The sequence below is a fragment of the Acanthopagrus latus genome, chromosome 6, assembly GCF_904848185.1.
Source record: "Acanthopagrus latus isolate v.2019 chromosome 6, fAcaLat1.1, whole genome shotgun sequence".
Taxonomy (NCBI): Eukaryota; Metazoa; Chordata; class Actinopteri; order Spariformes; family Sparidae; genus Acanthopagrus; species Acanthopagrus latus.
In genome coordinates, this window is record NC_051044.1 from 11,117,652 (window position 1) to 11,142,729 (window position 25,078).

The 25,078-nt window shown below is 39.4% G+C and overlaps 2 protein-coding genes across 4 annotated transcripts in view; one reads left to right on the plus strand and one right to left on the minus strand.

Moving 5' to 3' along the window:
- The window catches only part of LOC119021085 (guanine nucleotide-binding protein G(s) subunit alpha-like), a 35,811-nt gene extending 18,587 nt beyond the window's left edge, over positions 1 to 17,224 (minus strand). Inside the window, exons 1-5 of one of the 2 annotated variants that reach the window (XM_037101063.1) lie at positions 17,210 to 17,224; positions 16,876 to 17,059; positions 11,639 to 11,711; positions 7,043 to 7,097; positions 6,190 to 6,309 (exon numbers count right to left, since the gene is read on the minus strand). In XM_037101063.1, the coding sequence (XP_036956958.1) occupies positions 6,190 to 6,309; positions 7,043 to 7,097; positions 11,639 to 11,673 (210 nt within the window). In that variant the 5' untranslated portion in view covers positions 11,674 to 11,711; positions 16,876 to 17,059; positions 17,210 to 17,224. Of the gene's footprint in view, positions 1 to 6,189; positions 6,310 to 7,042; positions 7,098 to 11,638; positions 11,712 to 13,518; positions 15,496 to 16,875; positions 17,060 to 17,209 lie in introns of those variants that run through there. The other variant, XM_037101062.1, reaches the window with a different exon arrangement.
- Positions 17,225 to 17,595: 371 nt separating this feature from the next.
- LOC119021084 (tubulin beta chain) lies at positions 17,596 to 23,361 on the plus strand. Of its 2 annotated transcripts, none has more exons than XM_037101061.1 (4): positions 17,596 to 17,621; positions 21,625 to 21,733; positions 21,845 to 21,955; positions 22,080 to 23,361. In XM_037101061.1, the coding sequence occupies exons 3-4, from the start codon at positions 21,895 to 21,897 to the stop codon at positions 23,222 to 23,224; spliced, it is 1,206 nt and encodes a 401-aa protein (XP_036956956.1). In that variant the 5' UTR covers positions 17,596 to 17,621; positions 21,625 to 21,733; positions 21,845 to 21,894; the 3' UTR covers positions 23,225 to 23,361. The 2 variants fall into 2 exon arrangements, with proteins under 2 accessions (XP_036956956.1, XP_036956955.1); XM_037101060.1 differs by lacking the exon at positions 17,596 to 17,621 and adding an exon at positions 20,238 to 20,340.
- Positions 23,362 to 25,078: the final 1,717 nt, after the last annotated feature.

Below are 25,078 nucleotides of genomic sequence, written 5' to 3' on the forward strand. Positions count from 1 at the left end.
GCTTTTAGCAGGCGAGGCTACCCTAAACAATGATGTGACATCACAAATGAAGGCAACAAACTAATTAGGGTGAACGTTTTGACACTGTTTACATTTCATACTCATCTCGAGTCTCATACTAGTATTCTCAACTCTGAGAACTCCAAACAGGCTGTCAACAAGCATGTTAAGCTTCCTCCTGCATTTATTGGATCCAAAAGTGTATTACCTTATTTATTTCTTTGGACCAATAATCAGTAAATGGGTTGAAAGTTAGTTGACCAATTTAAACTTCATGCAAATAAGGGTGACATTTGCCTGGTGCCTACGCAACAGATAAGCAATGCAGTGGCCGTCCGTTAACATCAGTCTTGACCTGCTGTAGAATATCACTCTGAATCCATCTTTTCAGTGTCCTGAGTCTCTAAGATTACAGATGCAGACAGAGAAAATGCTACCGGCAGCAAGTCACCAAAAATTGTTGTGCGAAAAATGCAGATTTACTTATGGACACAATGTTCGCAAATGAGCAGCTGGCTGAATGAGGCCAACCTTTCACTGGGTTCAGTCGATTAGTTGAGGAACAAAAAAGTACTTTGCAACTATTTTGATCACTGAATAACTGTTGTCGTCAGAGGATTTCATGCTTTTATTTGTCCTGCATGACATTTAAATGAACATATTTAAAGCCTGGAGTTGTTGAAGCATATTTCTCTATTTTCTGACACTTTATCAAATCACACAATTAGGGGTTTTCACGATCCTCCAAATCCATGATTCAATTTGACTTCAACTTTTTAGGTGACGATTAAATTAGATTTTTCAATGAATTGTTTTTTGTTCTTTTTCAGCGCCGACAGCTATGCCATTGTAAGACTATTGGATCTGGACTTGTAAAGATCCACAGATCACAAGCTTTATGCCCAATTTCTTCTTTAAAAAGATGCTGGTATTTTGTGACTAACAGTGTGACTTCATCAACATGGTGGCTTTTTGCAGGTTACGGTTGGTCAGGTTCAAATGTTATTCACAAAAAAAAAAATCAAGATTCCAGAGTTAAAGTTTGGAAAAAAGGGAAAGGTATTCTGATACATTTTTGATTTATAATTGAAATTGTGACACCACGAGGATGGATTAATTGAGAATAAGGTCAATAATCATTAGTTGCAGGATGAAAAAAAGGTGAGAGAAGAAATGCTGTTAAAAAAAAGTTGCTCATGATTATTCAAATGCAGCAAACAGCAAATGACTGAGTCCTGACACTGATAAACGAAGGTTTGGGGCTGGCTGAAGCCCATTTCTCTTCTTGGCGGGTGAAAAAAGCTTCAGGACAGATGGGGGGGAGGCGGCGATACTCCCTCGTTTAGTTTGTGGTTTAAGGCCGGCTTGGAGAGGAGCGGCAGATGAGCGGGCCCTGACGGAGGCAGGAAACAGAGTGGTTCACTGAGTTCATGAAGAAACGGAGAGCTTTGTACTGACACAAGGCTTGGCTGTCACTACACAGGGGCCTATCTCCTCACTACGATCTTCAGCCGCTCACATACAATCTGGTCAAGCACAAATAAGCCATTATAAGCCATAGAGTTAGACTGTATACCCTCAGAAGTGCTTAATTTAACCATGAGTGAGCAGGTTTTGCAACGGCCACGATTGTAACTGATGAATTTATGTAAGTTTGTAAAAGTGGACGGGATGACCGAGGTGGTAATGAGATGACGCTTAGCGTCTGTTTCAAACTAGCAGTTTTGTTTCCAGTTTGTTTAGTATTGCAATATATCATGTATTTCCTGTTTCTCAAACAAGTCGGAAGGCTACCAAGAGTGATTAGAAAGAGGCTAGAGCGTTGTAAAAGGTCTTTTTATTGTCCTTTGCTATTATTTAACTCTTTTGAGTTAAAACTAGGATCACTCACAGAGAACGAGTCAGAACAAGTTTCCTCAGTAACTCACAAACCCGGAAAAAAAGATAACCTCGAAGTAGCGGAAAATGCCGTTCACAGCTTCCAGAGGCCAAAGGTGACCCTCTTTCAACTGTATTATTTACGTGCACAATGGTCTAAAAACCCCAAAGTATTCAGGTTAAAATTCCAAAGAAAAAAAGGAGCAGATCAACACAACTGAGACAGGGGGTGCGATGACAGTTAACCATTTTTCCTAAACAATTAAATCATCCCAAATACTTGCTGATATATATTTCTATCGATCAACAAATCAAGTACTTGGTTAATTTAATTTGACTTTTGCTGGTCCCCACCTCTTAAGTATCCAATATCTTTTGGTTTTTGTCAATTTTGTAGACATCATCTTGAGCTCCAGGTGCTAACATTTGACTTCTTTTAAAACTAAATGATTGATAGATTAATAAAAGATTAATTATTTCAGCTTAATAGATAATGAAAATAATTTTGTAAGTGGCAGCTCTCGTTGTCTCTAACAGAAGCTTCATCAAATAATAACGACGTTGCTGTATAAAAATGGGTCTAAATGAGGAGTTAATGTTTCATGTGCAGCTAATCAAAAAAATATGAAATAAGAATCAAGAACTATAAACCTCACAAATCCACGACACTTTATACTAGCCAATAACTGAAGTGAAATGCAGTGTCTCATTTTTAACAGTAGCGTTCATCCACACACTAACTTGTGACATCACTCATCTCAGACTCACTAACACGTAACAGACTTTAGTGCATTTCAAGGGAGCAGACAGAGATCATGAAGGTCGACTTCAGGCTCGTCGATCAGTTTCTCTTATAGTCGAATCATTTCTGTTTTTTAAAATTCAGAGAGTTTGACTGAGACAGAAAAAACTATTCTATGATGCAGCTCTGCTTAAGAAAAGGGAATGGGAATGGCTATGACCTCAGTATATGCAGACCTACTTTTAGATCCTGTGTTAGATTGTGCTCTAATGCCATGTTGCAGTATGTGATTTATTCAATCTGCTAAAATGCTCCAAATGTAAATGTAAATGTATGTCCTGGTGTTCTAAGTAACCTACCAGGTAAAAATGAAGTATGATATTTCTTGTATTGTGTATGTTTTCAATTCTTTGAGACCTCGCAAAATGCATTTTAAACATTCCTGCATATGCACAACATTCAAGTCTTTAAAACCTATGTAGTGGATTCAGAGAGTCTCTCTGTGTGTACAACATCTACTTTGTGTTTGTCCGTCGGGAAGAAGGATGCCTCCTTTGTTGCTCGTAATGAGATTCCTCCCTTTTGCTTCCCGTTGGACTTTTTTTTTTTTTTTCCTCTTTTTCAAACTGAGGATTTTTAAGAACAGAAGGTGTTGTCTTTTGTAGGAATTCGCAAAGCCCTGCAAGGCGAATTTGTGATTTATTTATTTATTTATTTATTTTTAGGTATTTACAGTAAATAAAAACCAACTTGACTTAGTTGAGAACAATGATGTGTGTCACTGTTCTGTACTATACAAGGTGGCTCAGGGCAGGTGGGCATGGCAATAATCAGTCTGCATGGAATTAACATCATGAGTAAACAACCTCTGGAACAATCTTTTAATCTGCATAAAGGTGTGGTCCATTTTATAAGTAACATTGTAGGAGACTGGGGATCTAAACTGATTAGAAACGAGGATCGAAGAGGAAATCGAGACTATGAAGATTAAATCCTGTTCTTGCGCTTATTTTCTCTCTCTCTCTCTCACTTCCTCCTCTGCTGAGGGCAGAGTCAACCAGTCCAACTGGTTTCCAGTAGGCCCTAAGGCCAGGCGAGGGGGGAGCGGGGCTGAGGAGGAGAGGGAGGCAGTAGAGGAGCTGGAGGAGCCTATCAGATAGTTTTCTACTGTAATCTCTTTCCTGAATAACTACCCAATCACTTTTACGGGCAGACAACAGAGCTTTTCTGTTTCTGAGAGCTGCTACTTTGATTAAACATTGCTTTAGGTAACCGGCGCTGAAATTCTCTGTCTAAAATGACGGTAGAAACTTCGACGACTCCCCACGTTTATGCTCCGGCCTGCTGCACCCGACACGAAAAAAACAACCAAACTCAAATCAAAGTCCGAGTGCCGGTCCTCTCCCTCCAATCGAGAGGCCCTGCAAGTCTACCAGTGGATGTCTGGTCCAGCCTGAGGGAAGGGTCGGCTCGAGGCAGGCCCGCATAATAAACCATGAAGTAACAGAAACAATATCAGGAGACTTCCTCTTGCTTACACACAAATACACACACTCTTCACTGGAAACTCAGCTGTTGTGTACAAATCTACACAGTGGAAACGACCGGTTTAAACACTGATGCTGGAAAAACACCAGGGAAGACACAGCGTTCCTCTTCTTCTGTATGTAACCTTCTCCCTTATAAAACAGTTGAAACGCTATTTGACAAATTGCAGAATATGCCACAGATTTTTTCTAATTTCGCAGCTTCAAAGTTCGACTGGTCATTTTTCAGTTTGACCACATCACAGCTGTCCTCTAAATATTTGTTTCTACTTACTCATTAAAGTGGCGTATCACTCTTTATATTGTAAAACTTTGAAAATCTGCAAACACTTTATTTTGGGCCACGAAACGTTGCGTGATTTTAGGAAAAAAATCCCGGTCAACCAAAGGGAATTTCTTTGAAAGCTAAAAACTGACAAGAATTTAAGTCAAATGAACAGATTTGTGATGTGTGTGAATGTTTCCTGATGATCACACGTCATGATCATGATTAAATTTTGACTGAGCATTAAATCAAATGCATGACCTTTTATTGATATACTGAAAATTACAACGTTATACTTTCGAAAAAATACAGCTACAACATCTCAATAAAAACGTTCTTAAAGTGAGAAAACTGAAAAAAGTATTTAAATGTCTTGTTTTTGTTTGACCAGCAGTCCAAAACCACTCACACTTTTACCATTTTCAGCATTAATCAGTCATCAAAATCTTCCCAGATTATTTTTTTGCTCTCAAGAAACAAAGTGATTATTTAAATAATCACTTCCGCTCAACCGAAAAGTGACTCCTCGGATGTTCATAGCTAGCATTACATTTTCATCGGACGCTATTTTGAAAGTACTAATCTTTAACTGTAACAATGTTCAGTTACGGTTTTATCTTTTATAACGGACCAGGTGACTTGTTAATCGTATGACATATACTCCTGAGCAAACGAGAGCTGTACAGAAGTAAACCTGTCCTTCTGTTGCACAAACATACATTAAGACAACAAAGTCCTTTATTTGTTGTCCGCCTCCTTCTCACTAGAGTAAACTGGACCTCTCTGGTTAGTGAGTCTCATGCAGGACCGCGACCTGTGGCGGCTCTCTGCCGGGCCGCCGGGAGCAGACTGCAGCTCGAGGGGGAAACCCTCTGAGCCTGTGTGTTTCTGGAGGACAGGTCCCTCCAGACACATTTAGGGTTATTACAGACAATCAGTGTTAATAGGCGCTGCGGATCTCTCAGGTGAGAGGCTCATTCAATTGACGGCCTTCCCAAGTGGAGGCACACCTGCTAATTACTGAACCGCAGCGCAAACACACCAGGCTGCCCCTGTGAGGTATCTTACACACCTACAGCACGCCTCGCCAGGGGAGATGGAGGATTCAGCAGGCGAGATCTGACACTCGACGACGTCTGATAGCACTTTTAATAAGACTTTGAGAACAATTTGAAACACAGCTAAAATTTCATTAGCGCTCAACATGTTGCTCAAGTCCTCATTTCAAAAAGGTGAATTAAGTTTAGGGACGCAACTTATTAACTACAGATTATTTTCATGATTAATCGTATGCTCTATTAAATGTCATAAAATTGAGAAAATTGCAGTCCATTTAAGTTGAATATTGTAGAAGACTTTACAAAACAGTAAACATTCACTTTGCTGGAGCTACAATTTATATTATTTAATTACTGAAAAGATCTAATTGTTGACAAAAACGTTTCCATCGACTATCAAATCAAACACTTGTTGATCTTTTTCTTTTGGCTCTAATCAAGTTATATAAACCTGGGGTACCCAACACTGGCCTCTACATCACACAGATGAGCTCCTGACTTTGTCTTCCAAATATTTGGTTTTCAGATTTTTTTTTTAACAACTGTGCACAAATAGTAGGACAACTGGTTATAAGATGTAGCACTTCACGGACCGATGACTTTAGGCTTTAGAGGTCATCAGTACAAAACTGGGGACTTGCAGTTGAAAGAAGGAAACAAAACACTGTAAAAGTCAAGAGAGTCAAGAGTTCAACTTACCGAAGGAAACTCGAAATCCTTCTGGTTTACTATGTTCATGACGTACTCGATTCGGCATCGGTTTGCAGGAATGGCTAACTGGCATGGCGGTGTGAGTGTATTCATGGCTGCCACAATCGTCTGGATGGAAAGAACAGAAGAAGAAAACTTATAATTACAATCTCTTTTTTTTTAAACTCAACACTTACAGAGTTAATAGTCAACTATATTTAGTTTACATTAGCTAAAAACTCCTACATCTACACGACAAAGGGCACTTCTTTTCACTGAACTAGACTCTTATTTTGAAGGAAAACTGTTTCCTGACGTTCATTGGACAACATTTTAAAAGCCTCAGACTGTTGTCAGTCTTGAAACAACAGTGTTTCCTCTAAAGTCTATCCAGGAGTGGTGGACCCTTACATTAAGAAAACTACCACCAAGGCTAGATAAAAAGGGGAATCGAACGTTAAAATCTTGATAACAAAACAAAAAGACCAACGAGCATAAGGCCTAGTGCGACTGCAGCAGCCCTCTAATCATGATCGATTTAACCCCAGAACCAAAACTAAAACCAACATGGATGTGGAACAAAAACAGAAAATTAACCGCTGCCACCACCGCTACGAAACAATTACAGGGGAAACACTGACACAAAGTTTCTTTACTGCCTCAGTGGGTCAGGAATAATTCTCAAAAGTTCAAATATTATACAAAATCAAATAATAACACTTTGCTCATCAAGTCCTCAAATCAGTCAGTCACATCTCACATCATTGCTGCTTATACGGTGGTTAAAGTGCTACGAATGGTTCAAGAAACCTGAACTTCACACTGTACCATGCAATGTGGGGTCAAAAGATCAGATTCTTACCTCTATAGCTTCTTTAATGTTGTTTTTAATATCGTGAATTTTCTGCTTTTTCTCCCTGTGAAGAACAAAACAAACAAGGGTTGGTGTTAGTTACTTTTTAACACAGAAGCATAAATTCAGAGAATTAAGCATTAATAACCCGAGTCATCGAGGCAAACATAACACATACTTATAACAAAAACCCCGATTGTTCCAAAATAAATGTAAAGAAGAGTTTTGTTTTGTCAGTGTGGAGGAGGTTAAATAACAGCAGATACCTTCATTTTGCTGACCAAGTGCACCTCCTGAATTTTGTGTACGTGCTGATACAGAATGAGAACAGCAGCATGTGTCTTACTTTTGACAATGACATTCATCAAACAGAAAAACAGCAGAGTGGAGGCTTGTGGACTGTTGCTGCACATTTTAAGATTTTTTTTTTTTTTTGCCGTCCAATTTCATCGACAGCGTACCACGAGCACAAAGAAGAATCCAAAGTATTAGCAAACACAATGACACATTCCAGATTTTGTCCATTTATTGTTGTAAAGACAAAGCAGGATTTCAGCATCAGCCCCAGTGCATGGCACTTAGTTTAGGCAATCTGTGGGCTTTCGCTGATACCAGTAGTAAAGGCCTAACGTCACACAGGTCTTTCAGACTCCACGGGCCGCCAGGGTTAAGTGTTGAATTCTTTCAAAAGTTTGACAATCGAAAGGCAGATCTGATACTGAAATTCCCCGAAATGAAACAACCCTAAAGCCGCTTACACAATCGGCTACCTGCATGGTGCGATTTCTCCTGACTGACCAAAGGTAAAAATATCTTGAGTATATCTGAGCTGAGACGCAGAACAGCACGTGTGTTACGTCTGAGCGCAGTGTGCAGCACGTCGACGATACTGCAGCAGTGGGTCCCATCAAGACAACTGAATCAGGCCTGTGTGATCAGAAGGATTCCAGATTACAAGCATTGATGAAACTGTGTTGGAAGACAATTACTTCTTAAAGATGATTCTGTCTGTGTTAATGAACATTGTTCAGTGTTACTGACAATATTTATAACCTCATACCTCAATATCAATCAAGTAAGAAGTGTTTCCGGGATGGCTATTGGTGCTTTTTGAGGAATAATCAATAATCAAGAGGATATGCCGACCAAAACAGTAGAGCTATCAATTTATTTCACCAAGCTGTTGAATAGATCCAAATTAAATGGGATGCATAAATCTTTTTTTCAGTTATCTAAAAGGGTGTGTAGTTTTGGAGAAGAAATTCAAACTCAGAATTTAATATGACTGATGTAATAACACAAACCCAGACATATCTATTGTTTCCATAACTTAATGAACAAGCTGTTCTCGGGCAAAAAATATGGTCCCAACAACACTGTTTGAAGCTGGAAAGGTGGCAGGGTCTGCCACACATAAACAAAGTGAAACAGAATGAAATTGTGTTGTCCTTTAAGGTATGTGTGTTTATTCTGTTTTCATTTATTTCATTTGTTTAGTCATAAAAATTCATTGAGGTAGCTCCAAAACTCAGGAGGCCGCATAACCACTTATCGCTGCAAGGTATACTAGCTACTTTGCTCTAGCCATCATTTGTTGTCACACCTAGCTGCTGTTACCACATGGCTCAGGTATAACTAAGCTAAATGTTCCCATTGGCTGACGGGATTGTGTCAGCATCACAATCTTGGGTTATGGGGGAGGCACCACGTGCAACCAGCCTCCCAATGAACAAGGCTGGACACTAGAGTAGGACCGACCAAAGAATCTGAGACCGCCAGATTTAAGACAGGGGATGGAGTAAGGAGGTGATTTACAGCTGCTCTGACCAAGACTACGACTCTGGGGATGACTCATAATATCCTTGGTGTGATCGGAAATTATGTGTCAATTAATCTGTTTTTCTAGAATGAAAGGAACTTAAATGGAAACAATTTTGATCAACTTCTGAATTGATCATTTGAGGTCTTTATAAGTGATCATGTGCCTCATCTGAAATGTGAATGTATATCCTGATTTTCATGATAGTAAACTGAGTATCTTCAAGTTTTGGACTGCTGCTCAGACATAACGAGACACCGAAATACATCGCACAATAAAGAAAATTATCAGCAAATGTATCAACAATGAAAAAGGTCATTTGCTATAACCATTTTTTACAATATATAAAATGAAGAAGAGGTTTCTTGTGACTGGGATGATGTTCATTCAGCGCTGACTCCACTGTGAAAAGTTCTCATACTCAGTGAACTCATAAGACTGCTGATCCCACTTTAAAAAATAAAGTTTACCGAACAAAAAAAGCTAAGAAACACCATTGATTTTGATTACTTCCTTAAAGGAAGGAGATGTTTTTACTTTGTAAGCGTGGCCTCAGAGAGCTTTCCTCGGCTCCTCGTCCCTTTAGTTCACTCAGAGCTACCGCGGGACGACGGAGAGAGAGAGAGAGAGAGAGAGAGAGAGAGAGAGAGAGAGAGAGAGAGAGAGAGAGAGAGAGAGAGAGGGAGACTACATTCCTCACACTAGGACCTCCGACGAAAAACAAAACAAAAAAAAAAAAGGACCCCCACTTTGAAATGCACTACCACACCGGTCTCTTCTCACCTCAGCCACACTACCTGCTCTCACCCTCCTCTTATATCACTGTGTCACTCCCCATCAGCTCTTCCTGTCCCCATCCTCCCAGCACCTTGCACTGCCTGGCACTGCCCTGCACCACGAGGGGGAAACGCAGCAAGGTGAAACCCCTCCAGCCCAAAGAGAGCAACAAAACCCCAGGAGCTTAACGCGACTGGGGAGTGACAGCAGACTGTGGATTTGTCATTACACCAGAGCGTCCGGGTCTGCGAGCAGCATCTGTTCGACATGACCCAAAAATAAGCACATGATGATGCTCCTGTACCCAAAACCCCTTTCTAGGAAAACGGATGATTAAGAATAGAAAAATGTGACTTTTGTTTCCATTACATCAATTTGGGATCGAGTTTTTAGGACATTCACAAGATGGGATGGCTTGAAAAACACCCCGGGCAATGTTTCCATGAAAAACCTGAAACAGATAAAGCTGCTCTTCTTCTACGACACAAAGTTTGAGTATTTACTCCAAAACATAACATAAATCTGCCAAAACATGTGACTTCATTATCTTCATTAGCCCACACTGGGGTAGGTTTTCTTTTAAACAACGAGAAGCGTGCCAATGGAAATGGGGAAAACAAATACTTGTATACCTGCCAGGTGATCAGTTTCAATTGATTAAGATCCTTCATGTCTGAAAACTGATGCTAAGTTTTCCGTCTAATGATCAGTACAATCATAAGTCATGTTATAAAATAAAAGGAAAATCAGGTTTCCTCTTCCTTCGGACAGTGGAAAGCTGCTAATTTACATTAGACCAAGAAAACTGCCTGAGAACACAAGAAGCCACATTTAAGAAAAAGAAGGTAACCTTATTCTTCTTTGCTGTGTAAACAAGACCGGGGCTGCAACTAAACAATTATTTTCATTGTTGATTAATCTGCTGGTTATTTTCATGAGTCATCCATCAGTTGTTTGGTCTATAAAATGTCAAAAAATGGTGAAAAATGTCAAAGATGTCGTCCTCAGATGTCTCGTTCAGTCCACAACCCATAGATATCCAGAAAAGAGAAACCAGAAAGTAATCAAATTTAAGAATTCAGATATTTTTTTTCCCTTAAACAAAATTGTCAAACCGATTAATCGCTTATCAAAATAGATGCCTATTGACAGTTGATAACCAATCCATTAATGGCTCCATTTCTAAAAAATAAGGCTAGAAAATATTTCATTTTAAAAATACAACTCCTATATTGTAGCTAACTACAAGTCACATGAACAGTGGGATTGGCTATGTGCGCTTATTGTTATTATGAAAATGAAAGTAAAATATTATTAAGGACTGGATTATTCTAATATTATTGTAGACCTGCAACTTACAAATCATTTAATCACTTGTCAGGAATTAAACTGATTATTGTCTCAATTCATCAATGAATCACTTCATCACGAAATGTTGGAAAAAGTGGAAAAAAGCTCTTCGCAGATTCGTGAAATGTCTTGTTTTGTAAGACGAAATGTCCTAAAACCAAAGAAACTGAAGTAAATGTGATACCGACTGACTAAATGAGGTATAAACAAACTGAAACAGCAAATCCGAGCATTTGAGATGCTGTAACCTGAGAATATTGGATTAGTTTTGATTGAGAAATGTAACTGATTAACAACAGAGGTTGTAGTTGTTGACAAAATTTCTGTCCAGTGACTAATCAACTCTTTGTTTCACCTCTATCATTTCTGATACACATTGTTGTTGATATGGTTCCTAATCAATTAATAATCTTGTTGTAGGAAACGGACAGTGAATCCCTATAACTGCTTGCCAAAACTCATTTCATGTGTATTTCGTGAATGCACCAACAGAGTCATGCACGAAACATCAGCACATCATCAAGGTGTTTGGTCAACAACTATCGTAACTGATCCTTTCAGCATCACCTTTAAATCGTAAGTTCTTCACTGATACACTGTGTGATCAAATGTGCTGTAGGTGTGTGTGATCACAATCCATGAAAGAAACCGACACTTACTCTGCGTTGAAGCCATTTACGTGCAATATTCGCATCTGTTTGACTATCGTGCTTTTCCCGGATTCACCGGCCCCTGAAAGCAGAAAGAGAACAGAAACAATAAGTCAGACAATGTTGATTAAGAGCTGTACTCTAATCAAAAAACATCCAGATCCACCTGAAACTAGTGGATGATGGTTCGTCGCTGGATACCTAAATCCAGGATGGCGATGGCGTTCAAGAGCTACAAGCTCAGTTTGATCCATAACTGATTTGAACTTCGGGGATTTGTTTCTCCACTCTGCCTCAACACCGAGGACACTGTCCACAATCACAAACCCGAGCTTTCATCTGCACCATCCGTACTCAACTGAGCCGAGCATGATGGTGAGACTTCGAAACAGCCAAGCAGAGGGCAAGGTGAGTCAGAAATAATCTGCTCAAGTACTGTTGTCTAATTGAGTTGAGTATTACTGTATCAAGCTAGCTTATAACATTTCTACTTCACTACATTTCAGAGGTAAATAAAATATGCACTTTTTAACCTCACTACGTATTCTTGACAGCTGTGGTTGCGAGTTAGGTTTCAGGTTTATATTATAAGCTTATGAAATGAATGCATTGTTAAAGATCACCCCAGTAGGTTGCCCAAACTTTTCATGTCTTGTTTGGGTGTTCGCTGTTTGTCGTCAAGCAGCTACGACGGCTCCACCTCAACCAGCTACGAGAGGGAAATGCTAACTGCTGCAGGTAATATGACGGATGAGGAATTTGGCATGTAATGAAATATTTTTATGCAGCTACATTGGTGCTCTTATTACTAAGAGATCCGATTCCTTCTTCCACCTAGGCTTCCAGATGTGAGGAGGGTTTCCGAGCATCAGGAATGAGGTTGATGAGATCAGCTCAGGATGTGCCGCCTGAATGTTTTATTTCTTCTAGCAGTACTGAAATGTCACCCAGGGCAGACAGAGGAAACCTGTCGGGCCCGGCTAAGTACTTTGAAGTATCGATAAAATGTCACTCCCCATAAATCTGAATAACAACTAGAAGAAATCCTACACGTGTCCATCATAGTAGACTGAAAATGAGGTAAAAAGAACATGTCCACGACTGGAAACAAGGGAGCTGTAGGCTACAGGCCGGCCATTTAGTGCTTAAGTGTAAATTAACAAATCTAGGATCAATTTTAGATTAGAATGAACGGGACAGTCATCCAGGGGAGGCTAGTAATCCTACTATTAATCCTAATAGCAATCCTAATTTTCTCTCCGTACTCCCAGAAGCTTAGCAGGATACTAGCCCCGCTGGCCTCAAGGTTCTCAGGCTTTATCGTGAATTGAAGGCCTCCACGATGAAGCAGGGAATCATGTCTCTGAATTAAAAACCAAGTCAAGCTTGATTAGAGAACATACATTTCCAGGTTGGCTTGCGTGGACGGGGAACACGCAAAGGTGAGCGAGCAGTCTATAGGCCTAAACAGCTCAAGGTGAGGGTACCGACACAATGTACACATCATAAACGATTCCGTGTGTGCCGTCCTGTGCCTCTTCTCATGTGGGGAAGAGAAACAACCGTGCATGCAATGCCTATCAGTGGCCTCCCAGCCTCTGCATGCTGCCTTTTAAACAAATGGTGTGTGTGTGTGTGTGTCTGTCTGTCTGTCTGTCTGTCTACCATCTCTCACATGTCCTGTGATCATGCTCCATAATCAGGAGACAGGCCTGACAGTGGACCCTGTCAACCGGCTGGTGTAGTGACATCACGTCATTGCATCATTTGTTGGTGCTATGAAGCAGCTTTTCAGTGAAGCCATTGATATGATATTTGAATAAACAGGTGAATGATACATTTAAGGACAAAATGGACACATGGCACACAGTGCATTTCACACAACCTACCTAGTAGTAGTAGCCGGTGAGTGGCCCGGTATATCTGTTTGTCTTTTTGGAGCTGCTTCTCTATCTTCTTGTTGGCCTCCCTCTGTGCCTTCTCCTCATTTCGTTGGTCTTCAGTCTTACTATTACCAAGACAGCCCATCTTCCCCCCCAAAAATACACAAAAAAACCCCCAGTGATTCAGGTTCAGGGGGGAGGCAGGGTTGAATGGGTGGTTGGTAGTGAGGGAGGAAGGGAGGGTGTTGATCAGAAGTACAAAAAAAAAAAAAAAAATCAATCCTAAATTCCAAGACTGGCCCAACAGAGGAACACCTGGCTCAAAATAGGTGACATTTATGTTGCCAGATGCAGTTGCAAACAGATGTTGAACTGTCAGGTAGTAGACGGTGGGGCTCCACCGGGGCTTTGGCACAATTCTGTATGGATGGATGGATGTGGCTATTTACTGGTGATTTCTCCACAACATAAAAACAAACAAACAAAAAAAACCAACCAACAAACAAAAAGGTAGAGGAGCAGAGCTACGATGCCGCCCTCTCAGACGCTCGATTCTTGTGTTTTTCACTGTAAATCCGCAATGAAGTCATCAACATTGATATGAGACTGAATGTGAAATCTCCAGCCTTGCAAAACGTACAGTGGTCCTCTCTCTCTCTCCCCCCTTTGGATGTGTTGCGTTTAAACCAAACCAAACAACAACATTTAATGCAATTTTCTTTTTTTTAAAAAGATATTATTTTCACGCTTTTTTTATGTTGAACTGTTCTCAGCAAACGTCTCCTCCGGAGCCCATCTTCGGCAGATATCTCACACTGCCATTCAATTCATCTCCACTCACAACCCTCTTCTTCTTCCTCTTCTTCTTCCTCCTCCTCCTCGTAAATATGATACTTTTAGGTTATTATTATTATTATTATTATTATTATTATTATTATTATTATTATTATTACTACTACTACAAGGTTGCTGAAATCCGCTCTCCAGCTCCACCAAAGCACATCAGAGGGGCGGGTGAGAAGAAGAAGAAGAAGAGTAAGAAGAAGAAGAAGAAGAAGAAGAGCAAAAAATAATTTTAAAAAATATATATTTCCTCTTAAAATGACGGCATGTGAATCATCAGGCTTCTTTACACCGGGGCTTTCTTTTCCTCTCTATCGCAGATCCGTCACATTATAACATTTCTCTTTTTTTTTCTCTTTAGGAAAAAAGGCTCGTTGTCGTCGCTGATGATGATGATGATGATGATGTTTTGCGACCTTATCGATAATATCCTGTTTTGTGGCCGATGTCAAGATTATTTCCTCTCTCTCTCCCCCCGTCAACAGATGCTGCTGCTGGTGGTGGTGCTCAAGCCTCGTCGGAGTGGGGTTTGACCAGAACCCCACCAAAAAAAAAAGGAGAAAAAAAAAAGGCCCCTTCTCCGTCCCTTTTCTTCCTCTCTGTAACGTTAATTTGTGTTTCTCCTCACATCGGAGAGCCTCTCCGAGCGAGCAAAAGGCGGTTTTCTTCTTTCTTTTTTCTGTGTGTGGCAGCTGGATGTCCTTGAATGTATCGCAATATCCAGGTGATATTGGGTTTGGAAGAATCCTCCGTTATTCTCCCGTTCGGCGCAGGTACAGCCCGCTGTCAGGTCTCTCGGCTTGTTGTATTCCCTTTGAATCCGTGGGGTAGATTATGGTTACATGTGCATGATACATGAACATACCGCGGTGTTTTCAATCACTGGTCCGACGGCGAGGCATTCATTTTTTTTTCTTTTTCTTTCTCTCTCTCTCTCTCTCTTTTTTTTTTTTTTTTTTTTTTTTTTTTTTTACCGCCTAGAGGCCCGCGTCCCGCTCCGATGAACCGGTCGGGGAGATGAAAATCGTTTCTTTGCGGTGTTACTCAGAATTATTGTTGCCCCCTTTTTTCTCTGAGAATTGTACATTGAGATAGATAGCGTTGAAGAGGTGGGGTGGGGCAAACGGCTCTCACGGAACCCTGGGAACGAAGAGTCGTGGTCAAGTTCCCCCAGACGACATTTTACACTTCCGGTTAAAATATTTCACAATAAAAGTCTGAACCATAGCACAGTTGATGCTCACACAGTGGTTGGGATGATCTGACCTGCGTTCTATAAGGATATTAATATTTGTGCATTTTGTAATATATGTGCTTTATCAGAAAAAATCAATCCATCCATCGAACTTTATTTATATAAAGTAATAAGTCAAAATGCAATTCAAAGTGCTTTACAAAAACATGGTATGTTAAGAAAATGGGTTTAGAGACTTACACACAACCATTGTAGTAGAGGGGTAGTAGAATAGTTAAAATAATAAAAGACAAAGACTAAATTATAAAACAAGCAATAAAATGATAAAAGATAAGAATTAAAGATATCAGCAATAACACAATAGAAGACAAATAAAGATTAAAAACAAGCAAAAAGATGAAATATAAAGATAAAATAAGATGTTGCACAGAAAAATAGATTTTAAACAAGTAAATCAAGTAAGATTCACTTAAATGATATTAACAATAATGATAATAATTCAAACGATACAAATCTAAAAAGGTATAATGGTTATAACAAAAACAAAATTAAATTAAATTAAAGTAAGTACATTTTACTTAATACAGCACTTTTCACAGAGCACGGTCACAAGGTGCTTCATAAATAAGATTGAATAAAAACATCAAAACCATAAAAACAATAATATGTATATGCAGAGTATATATGTATACACTACAGTAAATGAAAGTTTATGAGATAAGTATAGACATTAAAACCTGACTGCCTTTCAAAGCAGGTCAACTCAACAGCCAAAAAGAGTAGAAACGACTGTTTTTTCTTAAGCAATAAATGACATCTATGACCGCTTTTTAATGACAGTTTACCTCAGAACCGAAGTAGGGAGAAAGGAACTACCTCAAAACCGTATTTCAGTATCCTGGTATTTACTTTCCACGCTGATGCCTGCAAATAATCCAGTGGCGAAGTCCCCAACCCACAAACTTTATACATATTGTTTTATATTTTGCCCCAGCAATAACCTTGATTGTTATAAACTTTTACTTTAAATAATTCCTGTTGGTCATGCTATGTATGAATAAACATTTAGGATCAATTAAAAAATGCCATTTACCAAAAAAAATATATTTATAATACATTAACTTTAAATAAAAATATATTACTGGTACAGTAATAGATAAATCATTATAAACAAACTTCCATGCCATGACTATAATGTTTTGTGAGTAGTCTACTCTTAAATAACATATTAGTCATAACACAGTGAATATTTTTACTTCAAGACAAAACATATGAATAGATAACAAACACAATAAATCCGTGAATAATTACCGTTTTTAACTTACCAAGGCGAAAGAAATGTGGTGCTTTTACGTTGAAGTTAATATCAGAGTACTTCCGGTTTCCTCCTTGCTGTCGCTTGACGCATCTGGAATGAAGCAGGGTTGGATCACATGATTGCCCGGAGCGTCATGAAGCAGAGGTACAGAAGGGGAGAGGCGCCCTCTTTGAAGCAAAGTGAATATCTACCTATCCAGTCAAAGGTAGTAATCAATAACACAGGAAACATACACATTAAGTTATATAAGATTAAATTTTTAAAAAATCCACATTTGTAAGTAAAATCTGTAAATTCACATAACACAAATGTAACAATAAAATGAAGGTTACTTTGCTCACCAAACCTGGTCAGTCAAGTTGTTCCATGCAGGACATGAGGGCCTGTCAGAGGAGGGACAAATCCATGTTGCAAGTCACAATAAGTTGCGTGTCTCAGGCTATTAAGACCTGTTTCAAGTCCCAGGGACCAACAAGTCCCAAGTCCAAGTCCTAAACTTCGTGTTTTAACCTAGTCCCATAATTGCTTTCTATTTAATGTTTTAATGCAACAAATTTGGACCAAGCAACTAAGTACAGTAAGTTTGGTGAATCAGTGGTGACTTTAGTAAAACTTTACATAAGCATCATTATCAAATGGTACATTTATAGTTAATTTAACTTGATCTGCTGTTTATTTCCCTGTTGTTTCCCCTGTAGCTGAACAAACCGTCCACCCACAGACACAGTATGCAGCAGACAAAGAGACGGACTGGCACGTAAACACACACACACACACTCACACACACACATACACACACCTCCCTCACTGAGTGCGTCAAAAGGCATGGGATAGAAGCTCAGGGCAAAACATATAAAGGTCATCAATAACAACTAAATGCTACTGTGGCTCTAATGAACCCCAACAGACACCTGGAGAAGTAAGGAGTAATGGTTACACCTCTGAAGCAGTTTCAAGCCAATATTAATATCTGCCAGAACAACAAACACTTGACCTGGCTTGTGACATCACCTTGTACTTCTGTGACCTCACCTTGTACTACTGTGGTGTTTGTGTACTCAGACTAGGAAGTTAGTCTTCATTATCTGTAAAACACCTGAACAGTTTTGTAAGTAATTATTGTTATTGACAGCTGTCGTTACCTTTAGGATTAATATTTAACATAAAAATCCATAATTAAGTTTACAAAATATCATGTAATGGTAAATATATAACCAGTTGTTCCTGTTGTTTAAGGTTTGTTACCTGTTGTCTAGTTATAGCTCTGTCACATTTCTATCCACAAAAGAGACATTTCCCCTTTAAACTTTTGAGACCATTGTCGAATACCCGAACAGGTAAAACCAGCGCGTAATTTGTGAATCTCTGAATCTTAATAAATGTAAGAATTAGCATTACCGTACTCAAACCAAATGGGGGGCAGCATATCACCAGAGTGACTGCTAAGTGCTGCTAAGTAAGCTTTGGTCCAGGACGATCGTTAGGTGATAAGCATACTCACTTCAGTAGACATCTCTGGAACATAATGCATACACCGTAAGGTTAATACTGCTGTTTATTCACATTTTGTTGGCAATTTTAACTTATTTTTGAAGGTTTTTTTGGCCAGAATTCGAGGATGAATCCAGTTCATCTAATTCACCTGCAGGGAGGAAACTTTATTTGTTTTTTTTTTTGTTATGTTTGGGGCTTTGGATTCTGATTTACACAAAACTCAGTCAGATTAAGGCTCAGTGAGTGAGACTAGACTAACATATTTGACTAAACAGCCCTTCTGTCTCTGAGCCCTCACTGCTACTATAAGGAACTGGAGTAGGTGGATTGCAGGTTAACAGGGGGATGCATTTCGGTCGTTTTGCTGACAAGGGGGATGGCGTCCTTCCACATCCCCTCTAAAATCGCCTTATGGGTAAAACTCAAATATTTCACCCAGACATAAAAGAGCATATAACAAATTTGAGTGCCAGAATTGTTGTTTTCTTATTTTCTACCATAATTATCTAATTCATCTCGTATTTATCATGTGTCTCTTTATTAGGGACCACAGGACTAAACTTAACTGCACAAAGCTATAACAGTAAAATGCCCTGATGAAATGTGTGTATTTTTACTTAATTGCATTTAAAAAATCTAAGTGCATATTCCACCACCACTGGTAAACCTGTGGACACTCAACATTTGTGTATTTGCATCTTAGACACTGAAAAAAAAGTTCTTGGTGGAAAATACACGTATTATAGCAACATATAAAATAACTTAAGTATAGCCTGTGTGACATTTAACCACATTACAAACACATTAATGTTGTTAAAAATATTGAAACATTGTAACATATTGTTTCTCCAAATGTGTAAATACTTTCTGCAGTATTGTTACACCAATATATCAATTTGGTTAATGGGATTCTCTGTAAATTCTTATCAGCCCCTTAAAGAAGAAACCAGAAATGCTGAATTTTAATAAATCAGCTTGCTTATCTATAAATAACTCCATTGATATCATGTTATGCCTTTAATAGCCCTCTAGATGGTAGCATCTCTCATGTATAATCTCCCAACTGCTTCAACATTTAAGTCCATCATTATTACACCTACACTCACTTGTAGTGGCTGAAAATGTAAAAGCAGATGATTTTTTTAACATCTGGATCTCCAGTAAAGGAAAGTATAAGATGTTGTCAACATTCTGCAGCGAAAAACGCAGCAAATTGTAAGATAACAATCTTATTTCAAATGTGTTTTCATATAAAACTAGTCCATCCCATCAATAACATGTCTGATGTTTTGCTTGTGTGTGTGTGTGTGTGTGTGGTCTTATATAATGTGTAGTTAATCAAATGGGTGTTATCTCGCACTGCCCAGAGAAGCACACTACTTTCATTCATCCTCTCTCCACTTCCTTCCTGGTCTCACTGGTACAGCTCACAGACGTGTTTTATCAATACAGAGTCTGAATAATAATGGTGTTATGTTGTGCATCATTGCACCAAATGCCTCTATATGCAGCAGATGATAATTCATTAATTTATGAGATCTTAACAAAACAAATTTGATGAAGTTGAAGTTTTTTCACTAAGTTTCCACAGTTTTTTCTATTTACAAGTCTTTTAAATGCAGTCACATCATTTTGTTGAATACAGTGTACAAACAAAATGACACATACAGATATACAGTGAAACACAAGGGAGCTCCCTGGAAGATACAAGCCTGCCTATGAGTATACAAATATGGTCAACTACCTCATACAAAAATGAAGCGATTACATAGAGGCCCCTCAGGCCCCTCACAAATTACAAACTGGGGAGACTTCCTGACATCACTGATGACATCACTTCCAGTTCTCTATAAAAGACTCGTTGGAGAACTCAAACCTATCGGACACTCCCAGCTGCTCTGTGTACTGTAGCCTGACCATCATGCGTGAAATTGTACATCTCCAAATTGGACAATGCGGCAACCAGATTGGCTCAAAGGTAATAAAGTAAAATCCTTATTTTACAAAAAAAATGACAATGTGTATTAAGCCTTATTTTGTTGAAAATTTTAATATAATGTTTTGGCTTTTCAAAATCTCACTGACCCATCTGTTGTAATAAAAGCTCACTGTTTCAATGAAAATGTGCTTGATATTCTGTTTAGCAGCGACAAAATGAGGAAATGTTTCAGCTCATATATTTAAGTTGCGTCAATGTTGTGAATGATAAAAAAGCAATAATTCACTCAATTTAACTGATGATGCATATTTTGACATGCGCTGTTCCTTTGCATTGTGCCAGCAGCAGTTTTGAGTGACACAGGGTGTTCCCTCTCAAGCATTCAGTGAAAAGATAAGGGCCAACGTGAGACTGGCATGGGTGGGACATTTTTATCATAGCTACCATGAAACAAGTGAGAGGAACTATAAGATAATACAGCTGACAGAAAACCAAATGTTTTTTTTTTTTTAATTGACATAGAAATGTCCCTGTTGGTGGGAGAAATGAAGGAATTTTGATTCTGATTCTGAAATTGAAAAATGCGGTGGTCTAAAAACCAACAAACTATTTATTAGTCTTTTAATGGTGTACTGCAGGGATTGGACATTTGGGCTGTGCAAGATCATGAGTTGCTGCACTGCAAGAAGCAGCGATGCATTTTAATATGTACTCATGTTAGAAAGAGTTGGTGTAACACATGGACTGACGGTCTGATAGACGCAGATAAAAATATTCAACCCAATTGCCAGAATAAATGCTGGCAATGTACATTTTTGCGCGTCTCAAACAGAGATGTCTCACTTAAAACTAAATACAGTGGTCTCTTGCAAGAAACACCATCTCTAACAGTGGTCTGCTGTGCGAAATGTTGCTTGGAACAGTGGTCTCATGCTTAAAACCCATCTCTTGAATGCCGACCTCTCTCTTGAAACACTGTCTCGAATGGTGTTCTCTCGCTTTAAATGCCATCTCAGAAAGTGGTCGCTCACTTTTAAAGTAAACATACACATTTAAATTATCCATGGTTTGCAGACACATAGAATGCCAACAATTTATTCTGGTGGCTGGGCTGCAACATGTATACCTCTGCACAACTGCATAAAAAATCTCCTTGAGAGAAAGCACCTATACAGAGTCCTGGATCAAAAAATGACATTATTGTCTGTGTATAAATATTTTGGGGAAACCTTTCACCTCTTGTGTCTTTTCTGCTTCGGCTTGAACTAAAATATGTCTTGAGTTTTCTCCATATTACAATGATTTCCCTCTTTGTCTTTCTAGTTTTGGGAGGTGATCAGTGACGAACATGGGCTCAATGCAACGGGCAACTATGAGGGCGATAGCGACCTCCAACTGGAGAGGGTCAACGTCTACTTCAATGAGGCATTTGGTAATATAGTAGTTACAGGATATTGACTGTAATTTGTTCATTAACAGCTGCAATTTTTTTAGGGTGACCAGGTCTTGCTGTTTCCGTAAATCCTTTCCATTCTGTTTGCAGGTGGTAAATATGTCCCCAGGGCCCTGCTTGTTGACCTGGAGCCTGGCACAATGGACAGTGTAAGAGGAAGCCGCATCGGGGCCCTTTTTAGGCCAGACAACTTCATCCATGGTGAGACAACTTTTGTGATTCATGCTTTCATCATTGCAAACTATACTCTATGTTTTTCTCCAGTAATTCTCTTCACGAGTAATACAATTAGATTAACCTACGCACTTTCATTTTGGTGTTATAGGGAACTCAGGGGCTGGGAATAACTGGGCAAAGGGGCACTACACAGAGGGAGCGGAGCTGGTGGAGCAGGTGATGGACAGGGTGAGGAGCGAGAGTGAGAGCTGTGACTGCCTGCAGGGCTTCCAGCTGGTTCACTCACTGGGGGGTGGCACCGGCTCTGGCATGGGAACCCTCCTCATCAACAAGATCCGAGAGGAGTACCCAGACCGCATCATGAACACCTTCAGCATCATGCCCTCCCCTAAAGTCTCCGACACAGTGGTGGAGCCATACAACGCCACCCTGTCTGTCCACCAGCTCCTGGAGAACACAGACGAGACCTTCTGCATCGACAACGAGGCCCTCTACGACATCTGTTTCCGCACGCTGAAGCTGACCACACCAACTTACGGGGACCTTAACCACTTGGTCTGCATGACCATGAGTGGGGTCACGACCTCTCTGAGATTCCCCGGACAGCTCAACGCAGACCTGAGGAAGCTGGCTGTCAACATGGTGCCTTTCCCCCGCCTCCACTTCTTCATGCCAGGCTTTGCGCCCCTGACAGCCCGTGGCAGTCAACAGTATCGAGCCCTCACTGTCCCGGAGCTCACCCAGCAGATGTTCGATGCTCGCAACATGATGACGGCATGCGACCCAAGGCGGGGGCGCTACCTCACAGTTGCTGGCATGTTCAGAGGCAAGATGTCTACCAAACAGGTAGACGAGCAGATGCTTGCAATGCAGCAGAAAAACAGCAACTACTTTGTGGACTGGATCCCCCATAACGTCAAGGTTGCCGTGTGTGACATTCCCCCGCGAGGCCTCAGAATGGCCTCCACCTTCATCGGAAATAACACAGCCATTCAGGAGATATTCCGTCGTGTAGGCGAGCAGTTCTCCATGATGTTCAGACGCAAGGCTTTTCTCCACTGGTATACAGGGGAAGGTATGGATGAACTGGAGTTCAACGAGGCAGAGAGCAACCTTAACGACCTGGTGTCAGAGTACCAGCAGTACCAAGATGCCACAGCAGATCTGGGTTGGGAAGGTGGGGATGAAGAAGAGGAGGAACCCTCAACACCAGCGACAACAAAAGTCAGTTCTCGGATGGAAGTTAAACTGGAAACAGTGACGGAAATGAGCAAAGACGCTGTAGATGAGTAGAAGACAAAGGGTATACAGTGTGGTGTGTAGGTTTGATTGTTGAGGGAATTTTGGTCTGAAAAGGAACTCTTATTTTGTAGTTTAATTTATGCCAGTGATTGATGTAGTCTTTACTGGATTAAATGTGTTTAAAAAAATAGTGCTTATTGTCTTTTATGTACGCTTCAATCACATTGAAAGCTTGTATATTACTTTTTAAGGATTAGAAATTAAACAATTTAAAATCATAGGGAATTTAGATTAATGTAAATATAAAGTTGTAAGTCATTATGTTCGCTCTATATAATCCACAGCTAAAAAAACAAAATTGTGATATTAACACTGTTTATTTGATCTTTTTTTTTTTCAGACGTATAGCAAATGTTTCATTCAGTGATTTGTATCTGAGTTATGACGGTAATTAAAAACAGTGAATCCAAAGAGTCTAAGTGTCATTACAACAACAAAAACACCTCAATACTTTTCTGTTTCATTCAGTTGAACTTGAACTGGCCTAAACTAACTAAACTAAGCTGCTATGATGGACAGCAGTCTGACAGCATCGTGATAGTGATACCATACAAGGCTGTCACACAAGGCTGTTTCCTCCCGCTCATTTATGAGTCTGGGCCATAGAGATTACATGTAACTTGGCCACAGTATCTGCACTCTGAGATAAGCACACATTACATGGAGATGTCCCTGCACTAGTGCAATACAGTTGACTAGACTGGGGATAAAGGAGATCATACTGCATGTAACCTACATGTGAATATAGGTTAAAGTACCAGATTACCTGACACTACCTGACAGAGGCCAATCTGCTTCAAGTTACAAGGTGTCGATGAGGGCGAGAAGCCAGCGCTTACGCAACAGACCGACAATTTCAGTAGAGAGTGACTCGAATGTCCTCTCATGACCCCCTGTGACCCCTTGTCACGTCTTGCGTATGTCTTTAGATAATGACTATTTCAACCACTCCACCAAAGACAGTAGACTCCAAAAGAAGTAAATTATTTTTAATTTAGTAATTCACAAGAAAAAAAATGTTTCTAATAAAGAGCATAAGTTTAATTTAGTTCTTACAAGATGCTTAATAACATAAATAAGACTAATGATAGCAAAATAAACACATTTTTCATAAGATTTCCAGACATTTATAAGCACTACAAGAAACTTCTTAATAGAAGCTCAAGAGCGTTAACAAAAGCCTTGTGACTTTCTTATAGCATTTCAAAAACATCAACTGAGTTAAATTAACTCATCTATTATTTTTTTTGTTTTTTAAGGATTAATATACTTTATTATGCATTTATTAGCAGTTAACTATGCACCTATTAACATGCATGTGCTTTTTTGCTGGTATTGGATCCAAAGTAAGAATAATTTGAATTACCTGTTTTAATCATACAAAAAACTGTCTTATAGTCCAACAGTAAACATGTATATTGCACTATTATTAACACTTATAGAGTAATTGATGTTATTAAACATCTTATATTAAGTGCTTAATAAGGGCCTTATTAGGTGAATAATCTCAAAATCCCTCAGATTAATCAGAAATCCTGATTTTCCTTGCAGACATTGTTTGAATAGCATCAGAGTTGGTTTCCATCAACCTAACAGCAGAGGGTTAAAATAAAAAGGCAATAAATTATTGCACTCAGATAACCCACAGACACCGATTTTTACTACAATAAAGATAAGATTTCCATCAATATTTGACCACTGAGTTGATCCTGCATCAACTGCCTGCTGTCTGTCACTCCTCCAAGGTTGCAGAGGAGAACTTTCAACCTTCAGTCAGATGAATTGTGTAACAACATCAGAGGTTAAACGGCTGATATCCGCATGCTACAGGTTACAGAGCCATAA

Coding starts and splice junctions, on each gene's coding strand:
- LOC119021084 (XM_037101060.1), top strand. CDS start 20,284: ATGCGTGAAATTGTACATCTCCAAATTGGACAATGCGGCAACCAGATT. Junction 20,341..21,624: donor GCAACCAGATTGGCTCAAAG/GTAATAAAGTAA, acceptor TTGTCTTTCTAG/TTTTGGGAGGTGATCAGTGA. Junction 21,956..22,079: donor GCCAGACAACTTCATCCATG/GTGAGACAACTT, acceptor TTGGTGTTATAG/GGAACTCAGGGGCTGGGAAT.